We start from the raw sequence: 18,864 nt of genomic DNA, 5'->3' as shown, positions 1-18,864 counted from the left end.
TCTTTGGAAAAATTCACATCCTGAAAGCATTTGATTATCCTGATTTTAAAATGGGATTTTGCTCAGTGGCAAGGATACAAATTCATCCCCACAAGTATGGCTTCTGTGGTGAAAGGCACATGATGGCTCTGAGGGAGGGTTTATCTAGAAGGTTGATAAATGGGGCCCTAGGACAGGATTCATCAAATTCCATCCCTGGAAATCTCCCTGCCTTGACCTGAAGAATTCCAACAAGACTGGCTTTTTGAATACCTAGTTGGAGGGGGTTACGAACAGTTTCAAGCACAATTTGTTCCCGTTTTTATTCCCCGCTCACTGAGTTATGTGCTGTTAAACATTTCCAGAAGACTGTCAAAATGTAAGCATCCTGAGGTTTACGTAGGCCACACCATTAAATAACATATAAGCACAAAATTTTAAACACTGTTTTCCAGCAATGGTAAATATTTTAGCTAAGTAAAAACTGAAGCTTGAAATGCAATAAGCATTTAAATGAGTCTTTTCTGTGCCAGAATTCTTATTTTCCCCTGTGCGACCCTGGCTGCTGGGATTAAGGCGACCCCAGGGAGCTCAGCAAATGGTTGTGGGTTATGAGGTGCAGCAAGGGCTTGGCGACAGTGTGCCACCCAGCCTCAAGAAACCCAGCCATGACTGGAACCCAAGAATCAGTGTGTTCACTTTGTGGTCAGCTTCACATTTTTCCCCTCCTTGAAAAAGGGAACCGCTGCGAAAGTCAGGCTTGTCTCCCACCCCTCAAGCAATCATGAGGCGGACCAAGAGTAGAGCTGAAAGACTCAGAGCTGGAGCGGAGGGGGAGGCTGGTCCCTTTGGGTGGCATGAAGCAAGTGGGAGCGACATGCCTTCCGCCCCTCAGCCTTAGGGAGGGAATGACCCAGGCACTGACAGCAGCCGTTCCACTGCCGACATGTGTGCTGTCACTTTGTGAAGAAGGAAACCCAGAACAAAATTCACACGGCTTTCGCCACACGGTGATTGCAGTCCTATTCAAGGCCTGTCACAGTCACGCCACCCACTGAGCAGAAATCCATGGAAATCAGGCCTCCTTCAAAATCTCTCAAGCCACTGCCTCTCCCCCAGCAGAACAAGGCAAGAATTTTAAAGTAACAGACAATATGGTCCTATCTCCACTGGCTTCCCAGTGCCTCTGGTTTCTTATTTACTGAAGAGACTCACTCTCGGCCCAGAAGAGTCTACGGGAAGCCAGATGCTCTCCAATCAAACTCAACAACTCATAAAGAAGCAGGTAGGGCAGTGTATCATTTATGAGACTGGGCTACTGTTTTTGCCATGAAAATCTGACCTATAAAATTTCAAGTAAGTGAGGAAAAGGAATGCAGATTCTTAGGGAATTTATTCCATACTCGAAAAAACAAAGCCAAAGTGCTTTGCTATTATACCATCCACATTTCTGAGACATACGTGGAGTTCTGTGACTAGCCCTGGAGATTAAAATACAGACAAATTTACCACTTACCGCCTTGGGCCAAGGAAGGATTATGTCACACAGACGAAGGGGCATGTAGGTATCTATCTGTCCGATTTCTGGTGAAGGTAACACATCTCTTCACCTACACACAGACACACACACACACAGAGAAACTTATGGAGGACACATATTCTTTCTAGTTTTGAAATCTGAGCATCAACCTGTAGGTCTACATAGACAGAAATGGCTATATTCTATGGAGAAAAGATTTGGAGACAGGATGTTCATATAAACTGCCAACAGATTATTCTGTAGATTTTTTGAAAGGATGATTGTAGTTGAAAGGCCAGACCTGCTCAAGATGAACTTCTTTTTCCAAATTGTACAGTGCTAGCCAAAGATTAGCAGATGTTAGACATAATGATTAGGTTTTGGTATGATCCAGAGTCAGACTGAAAATGTGAATGGCCTTCATACCAGTTTTAACGCCCAACTCCACTGAAACTTTGCATTACTGTTAAGTGTCACATTAAGAAATTGCTGAAAGTGCTAGGAATGACTAGAACAAAAGCATCAGTTTGTTAGTTCTGTACTTATCTAGGGTCAATGTAAGTTTCTTTTACTCACTCTAAGCAGTGAAAATGAGGTGCATATTGCCTTGGAAGATCAGGCCAATATGAATACAATCTTCCCAAACACAGCATAAAGAACATTAATGACAATTAATGACAATCACTGCAGTTTATCATTACACAACACATTCAAGAGCAATTCAATAGCTTTAAAAATAGTTTATTTCCACCTTCACAAGCACACAAGCCTTTGACCATTATGCAAGGCACCACAAATTACATAAAACTTACATTAGAATATATGTGTCTTATATGGCTCAAGATAAAGTGGATTTTAAAAGCAAGTGGACACCAGTTATGGGGGAGAGGAGGGGCTAGGGCCAGTACCAGCAATACACCACGTGCATTTTTCTACAATGTCTCCTGAAACAGGCAGTAATTTGCATGTGTAGCATCATAGGAACAGTTTTCCAAAATTAGCACATCCAGCAGAGGGGCTGTATCTCAGTTTCTGTCTATATAATAAAATGTCAAAAGCACTTCCTTAAAGTGCTAAAACTTTTCCTTAGTAGTCTCAGTATCAGTAACAGCATATGATTACTAAACATCTCCAATGTGGTTTTCATTACAAGAAAACATGTTTCACATAAAACCTTCATAATATAATCCAGAGACAAAATTTGTGCATGTTTAAAATTTGAATCCAACTGGCTATTTCTGATTTTTTTCCATTTCTTCCAATTTTTTTTTCATTTTTATAAATATGTACCAAGTTTTCTATCAGTTTAAACATACCCAGAACACTTTGCTCCAGGAACCATGCTTGTCTTTCAGTAGCCTCTTTGAGATCATCATCCCTACCCAAGAAGGGGAGCCCAAATTTCTGTTCAGACTTTCTCCCAAATCATGATAGTATCAACCCAATTCCAGCAAATGTCAGATACAAACACAGGTTTGTGGGCAGAGGTCCAGAGAATAATCAGAAATAACTGCACAATGATCTGGTTAAGAAAACATATAGATAATGAGTGATTTCACTTAATAAAAAGCCTGGATGTGAATTTAAATGAGATGGATAGGAAAGAAATGAAGCCTTGCTTCAATCCAGGACGAGGTATTCTTACTGCAGTATGGACCACTCAGCTCAGTGTCCTGGGCTCAGCCCTCCTTTAATTCCCTGCTTTTGAGGTGGATACTGAGGTAGATACTGATGGCTTGAAGAGAGGTAGGTAAAGTCCAAATTTGTTTTCAATCCCTGCAAATGTTGCAACTGCCAGTTTGTAGCCTCCAACATGATCAGGTTTAGGAGCAGGCAGTATGATCCTGGATTTAGGAACTGGCTCAGATCCCACAGGTTTTCTAGAAGAAGAGTAAACCAGTAAGAATCTGCATTTAAAAAAATTTTTTTAAATGGTAAAAATATCACTCAAAAACCTAAAACTATGCATCATAAAGGAGTTGTTGAGCTCAGTCAGCTATACATTCTCCTCTGAAATGACCTTGTAAATTTTTCTAAATCTTTTCTATTGATAGGATCTAGTTGGTTGTACTTTTCTCAATGGTAACTGAGGATGAAAAACAGCCGAAATTTAGCAGCAGATTCAGCATGATACTTACACTCCTCCAAAATCAATGTAGAACCATCTCTGTAGCAATTCATAAGTCAGCAAAGTGACACCAAACTGGGGTGAGGATCGAAATACACGAGCTTGAAAAAATAAAAATTATAGATATCATTACTTTTTTTCCCAGAAACTTACCTGATACTGAAGGGTTAGTTAAGAATCAATTATTTTCATACCACCAGCTCCTTTCCACAAAGCTTTTGGGCCTTCTTCCCGCAGTATCTTTCTGAAGCAGTCTATCACTCCGCTGTAAGTGGTTTGGCCAGCACGGGCGGCCACCTGTAATCTAGTCTTGATAACATCAGCAGGGGTCACTAAAGATGCTGCAGGCATACCTGTAGGAGACACATAACACCATCTCAGTCTGCTCACATTCGCACTATATAAAAATAACTGTGCTTTCAACTGCAGGCCTTGGAAAGAAAAGAGAAGCAGCCAATGCAATAAAATGCCCACTTCATTGTCTTCCTGGGAAGGCCAGCCAAAGTGGTGCTCTGCACACCTGCTTTCCTCTGCTCCCCCAGCACCCCACTTCCACGTTATGTTTCTATTCTTAAATACTTAAATAATGTTAAGGAATTATTTATGAATAACACTACTTCAAGTGGTTGAGCATAAATAGAGGAAGTGGTTTTTAAAAATATTTTTTTGCTTCACTGTTGAAATCAGAACCTTGGAAAGTTTATTAGGTCTGAGTTTTTAGAGGTGATGCTTGTTACTCGCTTCCTCCTCATGGCTTGCTGGCTGCTGGCAATCACAGGAGGCACCTTCTCACATACTCCACCACTCTCACCTCCAAACCCCAACTTCTGCCTTATACAAGAAAGAATTTACTGATAACTAAAAAACCACTGTGTGTGTGTGTGTGTGTGTGTGTGTGTGTGTGTATTGGGTACAGATAACACTTCAGGATTCGTTTTTCCAAAGACTGATATCCTCAGAAAAATATTTGAAAGAAGCTTTAAAATTTATACTGGCTGACAATCAATGAAACAGGAACAACAACAAAATCTCTCCCAAAATTACCAATGGGAAATTTTTCTACAGTCATTCTATCCAAAATGGGGCAGCCCCATGTTTAGATTTTTTAAAAGCGAGACTGTACTCAGAAGACACTGTCTCTTATGGTTTTATTACTTTTCCATTATGAACCTATTCCAAACCAAATTGGTCAAATGCAGATGCATAAATCTCCTTTGCTTTTTTTAAGGCTTAATAATTCTGTAAGAATTTCTGTCCAAACCAACATGGTCTGGCTCATAACTACATCCCATCCTTCTAACAGACAGTTTTAAAGTCACAGTGTGAGTGGAGTGCATGTGTGTGTGTTTGGGTTAATCTATATACTACACACTTGCATCTATATTATTAAAGCAGTCTTTTCCTCTTCTATCTTTACTCAGTCCCTCAAAACATTAACCTTAAGTAACAGCTGTTATAAAATGCACCACAATTTTGCATGTAAAAAGCACTTTATGTCTAATGCTTTACTTGGTAAGTCACACAGTTTTCTACTGGCTTGCAGGAATTATTTTAACTTTAAGCCAGGAATTTATCCTCCAACATAATGGAAGGAAACATGAAAAATGCTTAGAAACCTACTGTGTTCACACCACTGATTTTGTTTTACTTCCTGGTTTAGAAAGAGATTAGCAGACAGTCTGCTCTAGATATGCAATAAAAATCCTTAGTTATAGGGGCCGGGGATTTAGCTCAGTGGTTTTGCCGTCTGCTACGTAAGTGCAAGGACCCAAGCTCGATCCCCGGTACCAAAAAAAAAAAAAAAATCCTTACAGTTATGGGCAGGCAAGCTCAAGTATGAATGAAAGACATGAGAACAATAAAATGGGTAAAAAGTTCCCCTTCTGTTGGAATAGTTTTCATAAATAGTTACCTATCATAAAAAGAGAGAGATATTGGGAGATGAGGCGCTGGAATAAAAATGACAAAAGAAATGTCTCAGTTACTTAGTGAGTTGTCTGACAAGGGTTAGTGTTGCGGGGGATACTGGAAACGTGGCCGCCTGGACACAGCTCTCATCCTTCTCAGCTCCTATCTATCCTCCATGGGTGGATGCCTCTCTAGAGGCATTTCTGGTGAGGGGATTTGTTAAATTAACCTGGACAACTATATCAGGCAGTGCCAGAGCATGGCTGGGAGCAGCAGGAACTGGAAGGAGGCTGGCCACCCAAGAGCTGTTGATTTTCAGGGTCAAGAATGGCAACATCTGATTGAATTTTTCCTAGTTCCTCGTGGCTTGCACAAGCATAAGACCATGCTGATGATGTGGTTTGAGCCTTCTCCATTCCTGAAGACAGGGAGCAAGAGGATGCTGGGAGATGGGGAGGAGTCTCTGGGTCCTGCAGCAGGAAGGGCACTGCAGCTGACTCTTGAATGCAGACAAATGTGCTGCCCTGACAGTTCCCACCACCTCTGCAATAGCAGCGATGAGATGCATACGCTGCTCTGCCAATCAAAACAACAAGTCTTCAGGGGGGCCAGCAATGGGAGAGCAGAAGATCATACACAACAGAGAGGAAATGTGACTGGCAAATACAACTCTGAGGCCTGAGTCATTCTTAATTTTCATGAATATTTCAGTTGTATTTACAAATAATGGGTTTTTCTGTTTAAGGTTTAAAGGTTAACATACACTTATTTTAGGTCAACACTAAGTTTTCCGAATCTCCTTCATATCCTTGTCTATACATCTACCAGACACATCGTATTTTATGAGACGCACGATAAAGTCCCTCATTAGGAATGTGCAGATATCACAGTCTCGTCAGACTCCAAGCTGAAATCTTTACCACAGTATTATACATAGAGATTGATGATCTGTGTATTATTATATACAGAGATTGAGGATCTTTATAGTATTTCACTAAGCACAAAATGTGCCTCTGAATACTATTTTTAACTCCCACATTTCATTTAGTCTGAAATTAACATTCCTATGCTTGCTTACTGTTGCTATTTGCCTTATACATACTTTTCAACCTGTTCTCTTTCAAACTTTCTATGTCCCTTTTTAAAAAGATTTCAGATGACTAGATTTTCTTTCAAAATACTGGAAATTGTTTTATGAGGGGCATTAAATCTACCACCATTTATTGAGGTCATTGGACTCATTTCTGATGTCATGTATTATGTTATTTTCTTTCTAGTTACTTCCCTTTTGATTGTCTCCCTTTCCTATTACTTAAATAATGCACATATGACGTAAGAGTACATACATGACAAGGTGTTCAATTCATCAGCAGCTGCTTCCTCTTTCAGAAAGGAGAGGATTTCAGTGACCTTCACTCCTGTCTTTTCTCTTTATCTCCCCAAACCTTCTTGGACAATAAATGCACATACCAAGTCAGTAATAATTAAGGCCTGCTCCCAAGTTTTACTTCTATTTGATCTGTTTCACATGTCCCACATTGTGCTCCTTCTTACATACTCTTCCTTTTACTGCAGAGAAGGTCTGTGAGGGGTAACCCTGGAGTCCCTGCATATGAGAAACAAGTTTTGTCTTCCTGAATGCTAATGCGCCTGGGAACACAATCATGGTCTTTTCCTTGGCAAGTATCCAGGCAACTCTTATTAAGTAGATGTCAGACCTCCTATATTAATCCTACAGATCTCTTAAATTCTCTCTTATTTTTCTGCTCCGTAATTTTTTTGTTCCACATTCTAGAATTTTTTCCACGTCCTTATTTTCCAGATGTCTAGCTTGGTCTTTGATCACAAAAACCCTATCATTCAGAACTATCTCTGGATTTGAAATTTCGGCAATCCTTTCATTAATTTTCAAGAAAGCTTCCTTACTGATTATTCCTTTCAAATCTCTCTGAGGACCCTAATTATAGTTCTTAAAAGTTCCCTTCTGTTCCCTGAATTGCCTGTTTGCTCTGTAATTCTTCATTTCACTTACCTTGTTGTTCCTTCCTGAGGACCTCTGGCTGTCTAGTGATACTCAAGTTCAAAGGATAGGCTGATTAGGGTTTTATATGCAGTCGTGGGTGGCATCTACCATACTTTAGGTCAGCTACACTCATAGGCCTCTCTCCTGAATAAGAGGGTCTTCTGTGTGCAAGGGCCTAAGGAGGCTGGCAGGGTGGAAGCTTTCTGAGCTGCTGAAATGTCGAGACCTTCACACTGCAGGTAGAATTTATTTTCTCCTCCTCTGGGGAAGAACGACTATCGGTATATGCTTTTCCGCATCTGTGGTAAAGGTCTGGAATTACTGTAACCCTTGCCCTGCTTTCTTTTAGTTCCCACACCTGCCCTTTCCACTCCCCCTCCCTGCCCTTTTTTTTTTTTTTTTTTTACCAGCACAGAACTGAGCTTTTAACCTGCAGCAAGTGTTGCCTGAAGTAAAAGCCTCAAGGTTGGCTATCCTGTCACAAATGAGCTAACTCATGATTCACCTAATATCTCCACCTCCACCCAGGAATCCTATTGTTTACTCAGAGCTCACAATGCTCTGGTTCAGTTCTTACATTAGTAGTTTTCCCTACCAGTGTTTTGAGCTGTGGCATCATTCAGTCAGTCTGAGTCAATATTGTGCTGTTTCCTGTGTGCTGAGGGCTGGTGCTACCATTTTCTAGGGCCAATAAAGAATATAAAAAAGTGTATTTTCTGACATTTTTAAGGTACTCTGAGAGATAGATGAGCATGCTTAGTTCATTATCTTGATATAATAGCTCTATTACTTTTTATTCTTAAGGATCTAAGAATTGCACTTAAATGATCTGAAACTTTGTGGTCACATAATTAACACATATGTGCCAGTGGCACTTCTCTCCTATGTAGTGTTTCCTTGTTCCCACCTTCAAAACCCACTGTTCTGCTATTGCACAGTGGAAGCTGAGACCAAATACAACTTGTGAATTCCATAGTGAGACTAAATCTATTTATGATGGTGATGGAGAGTAACATGAATGTCCAAAGATTTGGTCAATCTTTCACAATTGAGAGGCTGATCAAAAGGGGAAATTTGTTAAATCAAACTAAACTTGGGCCTCAGAAGGCTTCATGGAGTCCTTAGTAAAGAATGGCAATGTAACCCCGTATGTAAACAAACTGAAAATCTAACTTAGGAATTTTCTTTTATAATAAATAGCTGAGCCATCGCCAATCAAAGCAGCCAACCTGGCCACTAGCTGCCTTAGTACCACATTTCTGTTTTGTGTATGTCATTTCCCTTTTTCAGCCCGAGCCACATGGCAACCTTGAGTCACTCTAGCCCATTCTGGTTCTCAGGACTGCCCAATCTGCAAATTTTTCTTCTAAAATGTTTGTGAAAACAACACAATCATCACATACCTATGACCCTGCCATATCTATGAATATGCAATGAATAGCTTTTAAAGATAACCCTGAATTAGAATTCAGTTTAAGCTAACTAAAAGGCAAGACCCTCACCAGTTTGACTTATTCTTATATCTTATCACCCTGACAAGAGAAATCATCTGGTAACAGATCACCCTATGAGACGTAAGAAACAGTTGGGATATTTTACTTGATATTATCACAAACCTTATTGAAATACTATTCATTAATTAAAAAGTACCATGCTAATGACACAGAATTAGAATTTGGCCTCTTAATTTTGGGCTCCCTGCTTCAGCCCTCTCCTTCAGAAATACTCTGGGCAATGAACACAAAGTCACATATCAGTTAACCTTGCTCTATCCATGAAATATAGAGTAGATGTTCCTAAATGACAATGCTAATTTGAAAAATTAAAAGAAATACTAGATACAAAAATCTTACAACAGATAATATTCTCTAGGTAGTGAGTTACCCACAACCACCTCTGTTAAAAAGCTGCATATTACCAAAGAAATTAATCTCAAGACTAAACAAATTTTCATTAGTGACAGTACTTATCAGATAAGTGGAATTATTATCAAAACAGCACAATCACATTCATTTAATCACAGGTCTACCTTATTTATAATAGGGCTGTTCAACAATAACAACAAAATATGCATATATTCTGTATAAGGGACCAATTTGAATATGGTATATATCTAAAAATAGTTAAAAAGGCTTAAAAAGGCTCACTTGTGCTTCATGATAAATAAGTTAGGGGTTACCATTATTCACTGGAGTTGTCTGAAGTTCCATTGCAGAGGAGGACTTCTATGCTTTGAGACACGTTTTTTTCCCTTGAAGATAACAGAGCCCTGAGATGTGCTTCCTTAGGCTCCTGCATACTTGCCATGCCCTCTCCCAGGGAACGCTTTTGTTCTCCCTAGGCCACCGTGGGCATGGTGCACCTCTGTGTACCTGTCTGCTCAGCTTCCACCAGGCTGGACTCTCAGCAGCCAACTCTCCGGCTTCCTCTGTGGCATCAGCTAACTGCTTATCTCCGCATATAACATTTTAAAAGTTTATCTCATAACAAAATAATTACTAATTAAGAAATATGAATTCAAATAATTTTTGGCAGTTTAATTTGAATTTTCAGGTAAATGATCATTTGTAAATAATGGCAGCATCATTTCTACTTTTCTAATATTTATTCCCATTACTTGTTTTCATATTTTACCACATGGCCTAGAAACTTTTAAACAAAGCTGAAAAAGAAGGATGAGAGAGAAAGGAGACATCCTGTCTTTCTTATCCCTGGCTTTCTTGATAATGGTAGTTATGATGTTTGTCTTTAGATTCTGCTAAGAATGCTGCTTATTACCTGTTATATAATTTTAATAATATATAGAATACACAAGGCCTTCAAATTTGTAGCTAATCCATTCTTTGAAGAAAAAAAAGAAATACAACAAATTATGTCTTATATTTCCCCATTATACAGGGAAGAGGAGATCTGGGGGAGATGGATAATAACATGAAAGAAAGGCTCAGTATTAAGTATGGTGCTGGTGTGCCCCTCTCTTTCTCCCCCCGCTCTCCTCTTCCCTCCCCTCCCTCCCTGCTCATCCTCATTTCTTTCTGCCTTTCTTTCTTCTTTCCTCTCTCCCTCTCATCCTGCTCTGCTCTGGGGAAGCCTGCTGCCATGTCGTGAAGATATCTAAGCTGACAAACCCATATGCAGTATTTTATTTAGACATTTTTAAAGCACAAATATTCCCATTTTTAAAAACTTCTGGTTGCATTATCATTCTTATGCTATGAGGTAAAATTATTAAATATAATGAAACATGAATTAGGATTCACAGACCACAAAAGTGAACCAGTAATTAATGAGCTCTTTTTATGAGTTAATTAAATTTGTCTAAAATCTAATGTGCCGGAATAAAGGCTAATGTAATACCTTTTCTTTTCATTAGCTAGTTGAAGCAATCTATAACCAATTCATATGTACCCTGTCAAAAGACATTAGCAAAAACTTCCAGTGTTGTAGCATGTTTTATCTACAGGCTGGGGACAGTGGAGTTTGGGGATGGTTGGTGGGGAAGTAACAGTTCCATGCAGGACACTCACCAGCTATGGCCCCAGCTAACAGCAGGCTCCCAGGGCTAATCTGCCCATCTTCATTTGCAAAGGAAGCCTTCACATGGGCATAACATGGGAAGTAGATGGCAGAGAAAGGAATGTCCCGCAGGAAGCAGGCTTTGGCACCCTGTGCATTTGCAAAGGAAGAAAAACCACATGAAACACATAACCCATTGAGAAGATCAAGCTTCTTTGGAACTCACCTCAGAATAAAATATTCCTGGAGAAGACCAAATTTGTACTCACAAACTGAACAGGGAACAGTAAAAAATAATCCAAATTCTGTAAGTAACAAGTTTGTGTCTTCTTTTTAAAAATAAAGTTAATTTTGTTGTATGTTGTATGTACGGTATTTATTCTAACGCTAAGATATGGATTACACCATTTTTGGCACTCTGCCTTGACATCCTTTCAGGTCCCTACTGCTGGCAAGTCACTGGCATTTCAAGGAAGATCTGTTTGCTGGTCTCAAAGATGACAGAAGGCAAAAATCAAGAAGTTTCTTTGCTGACACACTAGAAAGTAAACAAATTAAGATAGGCAGAGGGGAAAGAGGCCCAATTTTTGTATTATTTGAGAATCTTATGAAAGTTGGAATCTTTCCCAGAAAATATTACACATACACAAAAAATTATTTATTTTTTCAGGGAGTTCATGGAACTGCCTCAATTTATTCACATAATTACTCACCATCCAGGGTACATGAAGCATTGATAAATGCATGCTCTAAAGCTTTAAGATATTTACAATAATTCTGACATATTTAAGAACTGTGTGCAGAACAATTAGCTCCTAGAGCAAAGTCTTCATCAAATAATTTCTGGTGCCAAAATAATGCCACATGGAGGCCCTGAGAATTGATGAGTACACAGAAATACGATATAATATTATAATGAAAGCCACAACAAATATATTGGGTTTTGGGTAGGCTGAGCAGGAAGGAAATCACCACTTTTCAACACTTAATGATTTAATACCATTTCTTTCACAGATTTCTAATACCTAAAATTTCCACCGAATATAGAAATTCCCAAAAGAAAATAAAGAATCCATGCAGATTCAACAGATCTAGCCACGTAAAAGTGACTTTTACTGAGGTCTAGTAGGCTGGACCTTGGGAATTTCCGCCCAACGGATGGCTTTAGTCTGTCAAAGCGCCTGAACACCACACATCTGTACTATAGCTTTGGTTTTTTTCTGACATTCACATTTCCCTCCTGACTCAATCAGATTTCAGGTTAGAAAACCTTTAGTCTTTTTCATATAAACTGCTATTAACCCAGGTCTACTGCAACTTAATTGTATTACACAAGTAACATAAGTAAGACTTTTTATTTAAGCCTATTAAATTTAATTCTAGTGTGGCTCATCCTTCAAACAGAACAAATGCTTGCAATTCAGATTCTGTCATGCTGGGTACTCATATATAATTCTTTGCAAAGTTGTGCTTCTTCTTCTTCTTTTTTTTTGGTTGTTTTGAGACAGGGTCTATGTAAGTCAGGAAATCCTTGAACTCACTATGTAGCCCAGGCTGGCCTCAAACTTGTGATGATCCTCCTGCCTCAGCCTCCCAAGTGCTGGTATTACAGGCGTGTGCTACCATGCTCGGCCAAACTGTGCTTATTATATTCATTAGCTTTTAACAATGTTTGCATTTAGAGCAAGATGTCAATCTCTGCTTGCCTCATTTCTTTGCTGGTAATATTTTCCTTTTGAAGTTTTTCTCTCATTACAAAAATAGTAAGTGTTTATCTAGGCTCATCTTCTCCAGTCAAAAAGAATTACTTCGAGTATAAACATTCTGGAGCCTCCTGTAACAGAAATATTAGCAACCGTTCCAGAGCTGTGAGGCCATGCTGGAGAAGTTAGGGGTTAGGCCCTTTTCCTCCTTAAATTCACAGTCTATGGATTTTGTTTTGTTTTGGCTCGACATGATCAAATATCTGCATTATTTGTTAGTCATGTTGCCCATATTTCTTTTCTACTTGTTTCAAAAATTGTACCACCATCTTTGGCCTTGGAGTGTTCTGTGGATCATGCCCAGTACTCTCATCCTTGACAAAGATTTGTAATGACCTGACTTCCCCAGTTTCCTCTCCCTGGCAAACCTGAGGAGTCTCAAATAAAGCTATCAATGTCACCCTCATCTGATCAGTTAAGGCCCACCTATCACTCTGCATCCTCTTTGATGATTGCTAAGCTGGGGAAACTAACTTCTTAAGTACCACCTCTTCATTCATTTAAACCCCCAGTACTACCATTTCCAATGACATATTTTAAGTAAAAGAAAGAGAAGGGTGGATACCACATGGCTCTAGATTGTCTACACTTTTTTGATCTTGCTCTGTGATTTCTTCATGCTTTTATCTGCCCAGGTAAGTGTTGCCTGATTGAGATTATAAGTAGACAGGTACCTGGAACTATTGTCTCATTTAATTTATAAATCTTTTAGCAAAATTTCTAGCTGTCAGCTGGGTCCTAAGACATGTTGCTGATGACACTGAATTTTGCTTTGCCAATTCCCACAGGAAAAAACAACTAAAAAGTGACACAAGAGGCTTTGGAATATTGTATATTGTCAGTTTCTGCAACAACAATTGATCATTGCCTAGAAAAAAAATTAGGAAACAAAACAAAGCCTTCTTATTTGTTATTATTATACAATAAAGCCTGTGAGAAAATACCAGTTTTGTACTGGAATGTGAAATTTAAAAAAAAAAAGGTAAAGGAGAGATAGAGAGATAGAGATTCAACTGTCTTATGCTATGTGGCTTCAATATGATCAGAAGGCCTCATGCGGGAAGACTAGACCTGAAATTAAAAACACCTCTGAGACTCAAGAAGAGTAAGAGTGCGGGAGGAAGTTTCCCAGGAAGGAGCCCTCAGTGTCCCACCATGAGGCCTTTTCCTTCCTATCCTGAGATCACAACACTAAGTCCAGTATCCTAGTGAGGAGAGCCCAGTCAGAGGTATGATGAAATCCTAGAGATGTCTGGAAACAACTCTAGATGGCTGAGAAGAAATAGCTTAATCAAAAATCAAACATAAACACAAATGAGACAACACATACCTGAGGAAAAGGTGGACGGCCCTGTGAACACTGAAGGGAAAGAGGTAGGAATATGTTGTATTTTTCCTGTGAGGAATCAGGTAATGTGGTCACATAATTTATGCAAACCTAAGCAAATGTTATGATATATAAGAGGTCTTAGAAAAAAGAGGAATCAAAATATATCACGTACAGATACAAACTCCCTTTGATGAATGTGATCGTTATGTACATTTAAATTGTACCAATAAAATTAATTTTTTAAAAAAAGAGGTCTTAGGTTTCTGATTACCTGAGAAAAGGGAAGAAATGGAAAAGTCAGGAAGAAAGGCTATTTGTGACCTAGGTGCCACCCTTGCTCTGCAAAGGCAGGACAGGAAGTTAAAATTTTTAATCACACCAGTTTCCATCTTCCAACACATGAAAAGCAGCTGGCAGATATTTCCCTCTGTCATGGTGTACTCTTGTGATGAGCAGGAAATCTTCCTCCAGTCAAAGCCACCAAAGGCCCTTTTCTTCAGAGGAGTGGAGGGACTGACTGGAGCTTTCAGAATAAATAAGGCAGGAACTATGAAAGTTCTGCGTAAAGTACCCGCTGCAGTGTGAAGGCAAAGGGCAAATGAGATCAGGAAGGCTCTCCTGGTTGTCTGTTGTTTTGCAGTCCAGCACCTGCTCAGGTGCCTCAGTGCAGCAAATAACTCTCTAGCTCAATCTGGAGGCGGCCTCTACTTCTCCTGCACCCTAGGCATCAAAGCCCAATTCCTATGGAAAGCCAACTTTGAGAAAGGCTGGAGAAAAGGCACAGACTTATTAAATTTCCCTGGCCTCCTTTTCCCCATCACTTCCTTCAGGTCTTAGGCACAAAGGCAGGTGCCAATTTGCAAGGCTGCCTTAGGCAATCCCTGACCTGTTGCTCCCACACAATGAAAAGGAAGCAGGATGTTAAAAAGGCCTTTAAAGTTCTAAGAGTTTCTCTCCCAGATTCCTTGATAAATCTTTCACTTTTGTGTCGGAACACCTATTCTCCAGTCCTACATCAAAAACATAAACCTGTTTGACTTGAATTCTACTTGTCTGGGTATAATTTTTCCTAAGTAATCAGCCATTCTGAACAAGTAACTTTGTAAGGAAGGGAAACATTCTGGGCGGTCCTAGAGCCTATCTTGGCAACACAAATGATTACTTTGGTCATTAAAAAATTAATAAATTAAACTGTGTGCCATTTAACATACACCTTTTAAATCTTCCTGCTCTATATGAAAACTTCATATTTGCTGGCCTTAAGTCTTTTTATTTTACTGGTTCTCTGGGCAGCCCTTAGACATTCTCTGGTAGGCCCTTCATTTCCTTTGTACCCACAGTAAAATCACTTGGGGAAAATTAATAAATGTAAAAGACAATCCTCTAATTCTTACTATTCATTAAAGTTCTCTTTCTCCAAAGAAGGAAATTATTATTTTCTTTTTAATAAAAGGCCTGTTAATATACCAATAGGAACAATAAAAAGCATCTGCAGCAGACCCTATGTGAGACTGGCTGCACTCCAGTACTGCAGCATTCTCCGCCCGGCCCTGCAGCATCATTCCGCATGAGGTCTAGGAAAGCCTCTTTCCTGGGGGGAGGCTTCACTGTACCTCCCAGATAACAGTCCAAAACTCACACAACCAATTAGGCCCAGAGACTCTGGCCAGTGTCACCATGGCAGGATAATCATTTACTTTGCTTCTCCAGCCTTTTTGATGTGGATCTGTGCTGAAAGCCCATGGGGGCTTTAATCAGTTCTTAGGTTACAAGAATTATCCACCTGAGTTTACTCTGGCAGCACTGCCTGACACAAGATTGTCAAAAGATACAACACAATAAGATCTCTCTTTCTCAGTCTCTCGTGCACATGTGTGCACTCGCACGCGCGCACGCACGCACACACACAGTTGTCTCCAATTCTCTAAAGCCTTGTTTTGTTTTTTTACCTTTAAGCTCTAAATTCTACGTCTTGGATGATATTCAGTAACACCTGCCCAATCAATCCTGTTGGGAAAAAAAGCAAAGAAAAGCTGGTCCTGAAGGATGGTGCTGATAAAGAAGTCAGGGCCAGGGCAAGTCTTTTCGCATGCTAATTCCTGCTTATTCTAGCAGTACCTACAAACACAGCTCTAAACAGACTATTTCTAATACAGAGAAAGGTAATTACACTCACAAAGGCACCTCTGTGTCGGGCTGGGCACCAGGAGCCAGCAGGTCTGGGAGACAGAGGCTTAACAGAGACTCCAGCAGTGAATGCATATTGTCTACCTTGGAGAAAAATGCCTGACTGGGGGACCCTGCAGCACTCAGGACAACAGTGGTGCACCTTGTCTGTGAAGGTTATTTAATGCTTCTGGACCCTGTCCTCAGAGCCACCTCTCCTTTTCTGCCTTACAGGTTTAGAATTTATTTGGCATGTATAACTGTATATTTTGATCCTAGAGCTACAAACAATGGGCAGCATGTCACGTCTTGATCCCTCAGCATTCCCCCTGGTTTCCCCCAAATGAGTTAACCCTTAGGAACACAGCCCGAGAGCAGCCAAGGCACAGTTAGAGCCCCCTGGCTGAGACTTTAGCAGGGTGAGTTTCAGCATCTTGCCGAGAAACATCACTAGGGCCAAGACCTGTTACCATGACTGCCACTGGTGCTAAAACCAAATAAGTGAGCCAACAATTGAAGAATTGTTATCAGTGAACATCGAAATGACTTCAATTTGAATACAGAATGTGAGTGCCTACTATATGGTTTTAGAATACTGGTTTCTCAATTTCACTGTAGTTCTAAAGAGTCACCTTGGCAACTCTAGTTATTTTTTAGGAGATGTCATTTTGCTGGTCCTAGTTCTCTACAGTTCTACTACTGTACATTGTTTTGCTATCAATGACATTATCTCCCAGATGGACTGTAAATCTTCAAAGCTGCATAGCGCTTTTTATAAGGAATATTTGTCTCTAGCTCCCTGTCCTGTCACCTTCACAAAGCTAATCTATATGTGTCCCATTTTTTGGTTTTCTTTCCTCCCTCCCCCAACTTACCTACATCATTACCTGCAATGTTTATTTCTAGGCAGTGCTTACTCTGGAAATTTTTAATATGCCTACTTAATTTATTATACTCTTTGTTATCTTCCCATTCTTCCTATATAATACACATTCTTTTTTTTTTTTGTACTGGGGATCGAACTCAGGTCTTTGCACTTGCACAACAGGCAGCGAAACCAGAGCTAAATCCCCGGCCCTATAATACACATTCTTTAGGCTACTGAAAAGCAAATCCCATTTTGTGATTATGAATTTTAATTTTAGCTTAACAATATTAAGTATTTATAGTTACATATATAATAATTGGGGTGATGCTACTTAGAAACATTTTTTACTGCTTTCTTTGCTTTCATTTCTGTTACATATCTACATATCCAACTGGAATAATTATTTTTTACCTAAAATATATTTTACAATTCCCTTTTTTAAGGCTTTACTGGTGATATGCTTTCTGCATTTTGCAAGTCTAAAAAATGTCTTGCCAAGCATGGTGGTGTATGCCTGTAATGCCAGGTATGAGAAGGCTGAGGCAGGAGAATTGCAAGTTTGAGGCCAGTTTGGACTACTTAGTGATTTCAAAGTCAGCCTGGCAAACAGCCAGAGCCTGCGTAAAAATCAAACAAACAAACCTTTCCCCTAAAGTCTTATTTTACCCTTGTTCCTAAAATATACTTTACAGGGTATAGAATGCTAGGTTGAAAAATTATTGCTTCCATACACTGAAGACATCATTCAACTGTCTTCTTGCCTCCACTATTCCAATTCTTATGTTAGCCGTCAGTTCAGCTCTTGTCCTTATGAAGACCTAGCTGTTTAAGGCTTTCTCTTTAGCTTCCATACTCAGCAGCTTTATTGTGATGAGTCTAATCTGGGTTATTTTAATCTATTCCATACTTGCAACCCATTGTACTTCTTGAGTCTATGGATTAATGGCTTTCATTAGTTCTGAAAAATCTTCAGCCATCAATCAATGGTCCTTTCCTTCTGGTTTTCTTTCATACTTATTAGACCATCTTACACTTTTCTCTATGTCTTAATTTCTTTGTCTCTCAGAAATGCATTCTGGATACTTTTTTACCTCCTAGTTTGTTGTTTCTCAACTGTGTTCAATCTGTTATTAAAGCAATCTGGTGAATTTAAAATTTTAATTATGCTTTTATACTTTTTAACTTTAAAAACAAATTAACATTAATTTTTTTCTGATAATTTAAAATTTTAAATCTTAAGTGTAAAATGGTTATCTCTTCTTCAAGTGCCTTTTGTTGTATAACTTGAGATTTCTTATTGTGAATTATCATCTTCCTTGGAATATTACCTGTGAGAATTCCTTGAGGTGTGGGTTGCAGGTGGGTTGTTGTAGACAGCAATTGTGTTTGCTTCTTTCAGGTACACAGGATCACTATCAATTCAAGACTATTTAACAATAAATTTCCATCACAGAGTTTCTCTTATCATCAGAGAAATACAAACTCAGCCTGAAAAACTAAGTGAGATCAACCTGGAGTTTTTGACTTTTAGGGGAGGGTTCCCTCTCAGCCTTTTTTCTTCCTCCTCTGAGAAGAAATGGAACTTTCTTTGAAATCTCAGGGTGAAGGGAGAATTGTTCTTTACCCACCCACTCAAGGTGGAGTTCCTTGAAGTTCCAGATTTC

General features: G+C 39.3%; 1 protein-coding gene across 7 annotated transcripts in view; it reads right to left on the bottom strand.

Annotated features, from left to right (window-relative positions):
• Window positions 1-2,223: 2,223 nt before the first annotated feature.
• The window catches only part of Slc25a13 (solute carrier family 25 member 13), a 423,604-nt gene continuing 406,963 nt past the window's right edge, over window positions 2,224-18,864 (bottom strand). For all 7 annotated transcript variants that reach the window (XM_087204454.1, XM_087204455.1, XM_004862720.4 and 4 more), the window contains 4 exons: window positions 11,085-11,223; window positions 3,821-3,979; window positions 3,637-3,727; window positions 2,224-3,378 (listed from right to left, as the gene is read on the bottom strand). In XM_087204454.1, coding sequence (XP_087060580.1) covers window positions 3,189-3,378; window positions 3,637-3,727; window positions 3,821-3,979; window positions 11,085-11,223 — 579 coding nt within the window. In that variant the 3' untranslated portion in view covers window positions 2,224-3,188. The remainder of the gene's footprint in view (window positions 3,379-3,636; window positions 3,728-3,820; window positions 3,980-11,084; window positions 11,224-18,864) is intronic.

This window comes from Heterocephalus glaber, unplaced genomic scaffold (genome assembly GCF_053883595.1).
Source record: "Heterocephalus glaber isolate CG9 unplaced genomic scaffold, H.glaber_assembly_v1.0 deba00000546, whole genome shotgun sequence".
Classification (NCBI taxonomy): domain Eukaryota; kingdom Metazoa; phylum Chordata; class Mammalia; order Rodentia; family Bathyergidae; genus Heterocephalus; species Heterocephalus glaber.
Note: the sequence above shows the minus strand (reverse complement) of the source record. Positions and strands in the feature narration are given on the sequence as shown.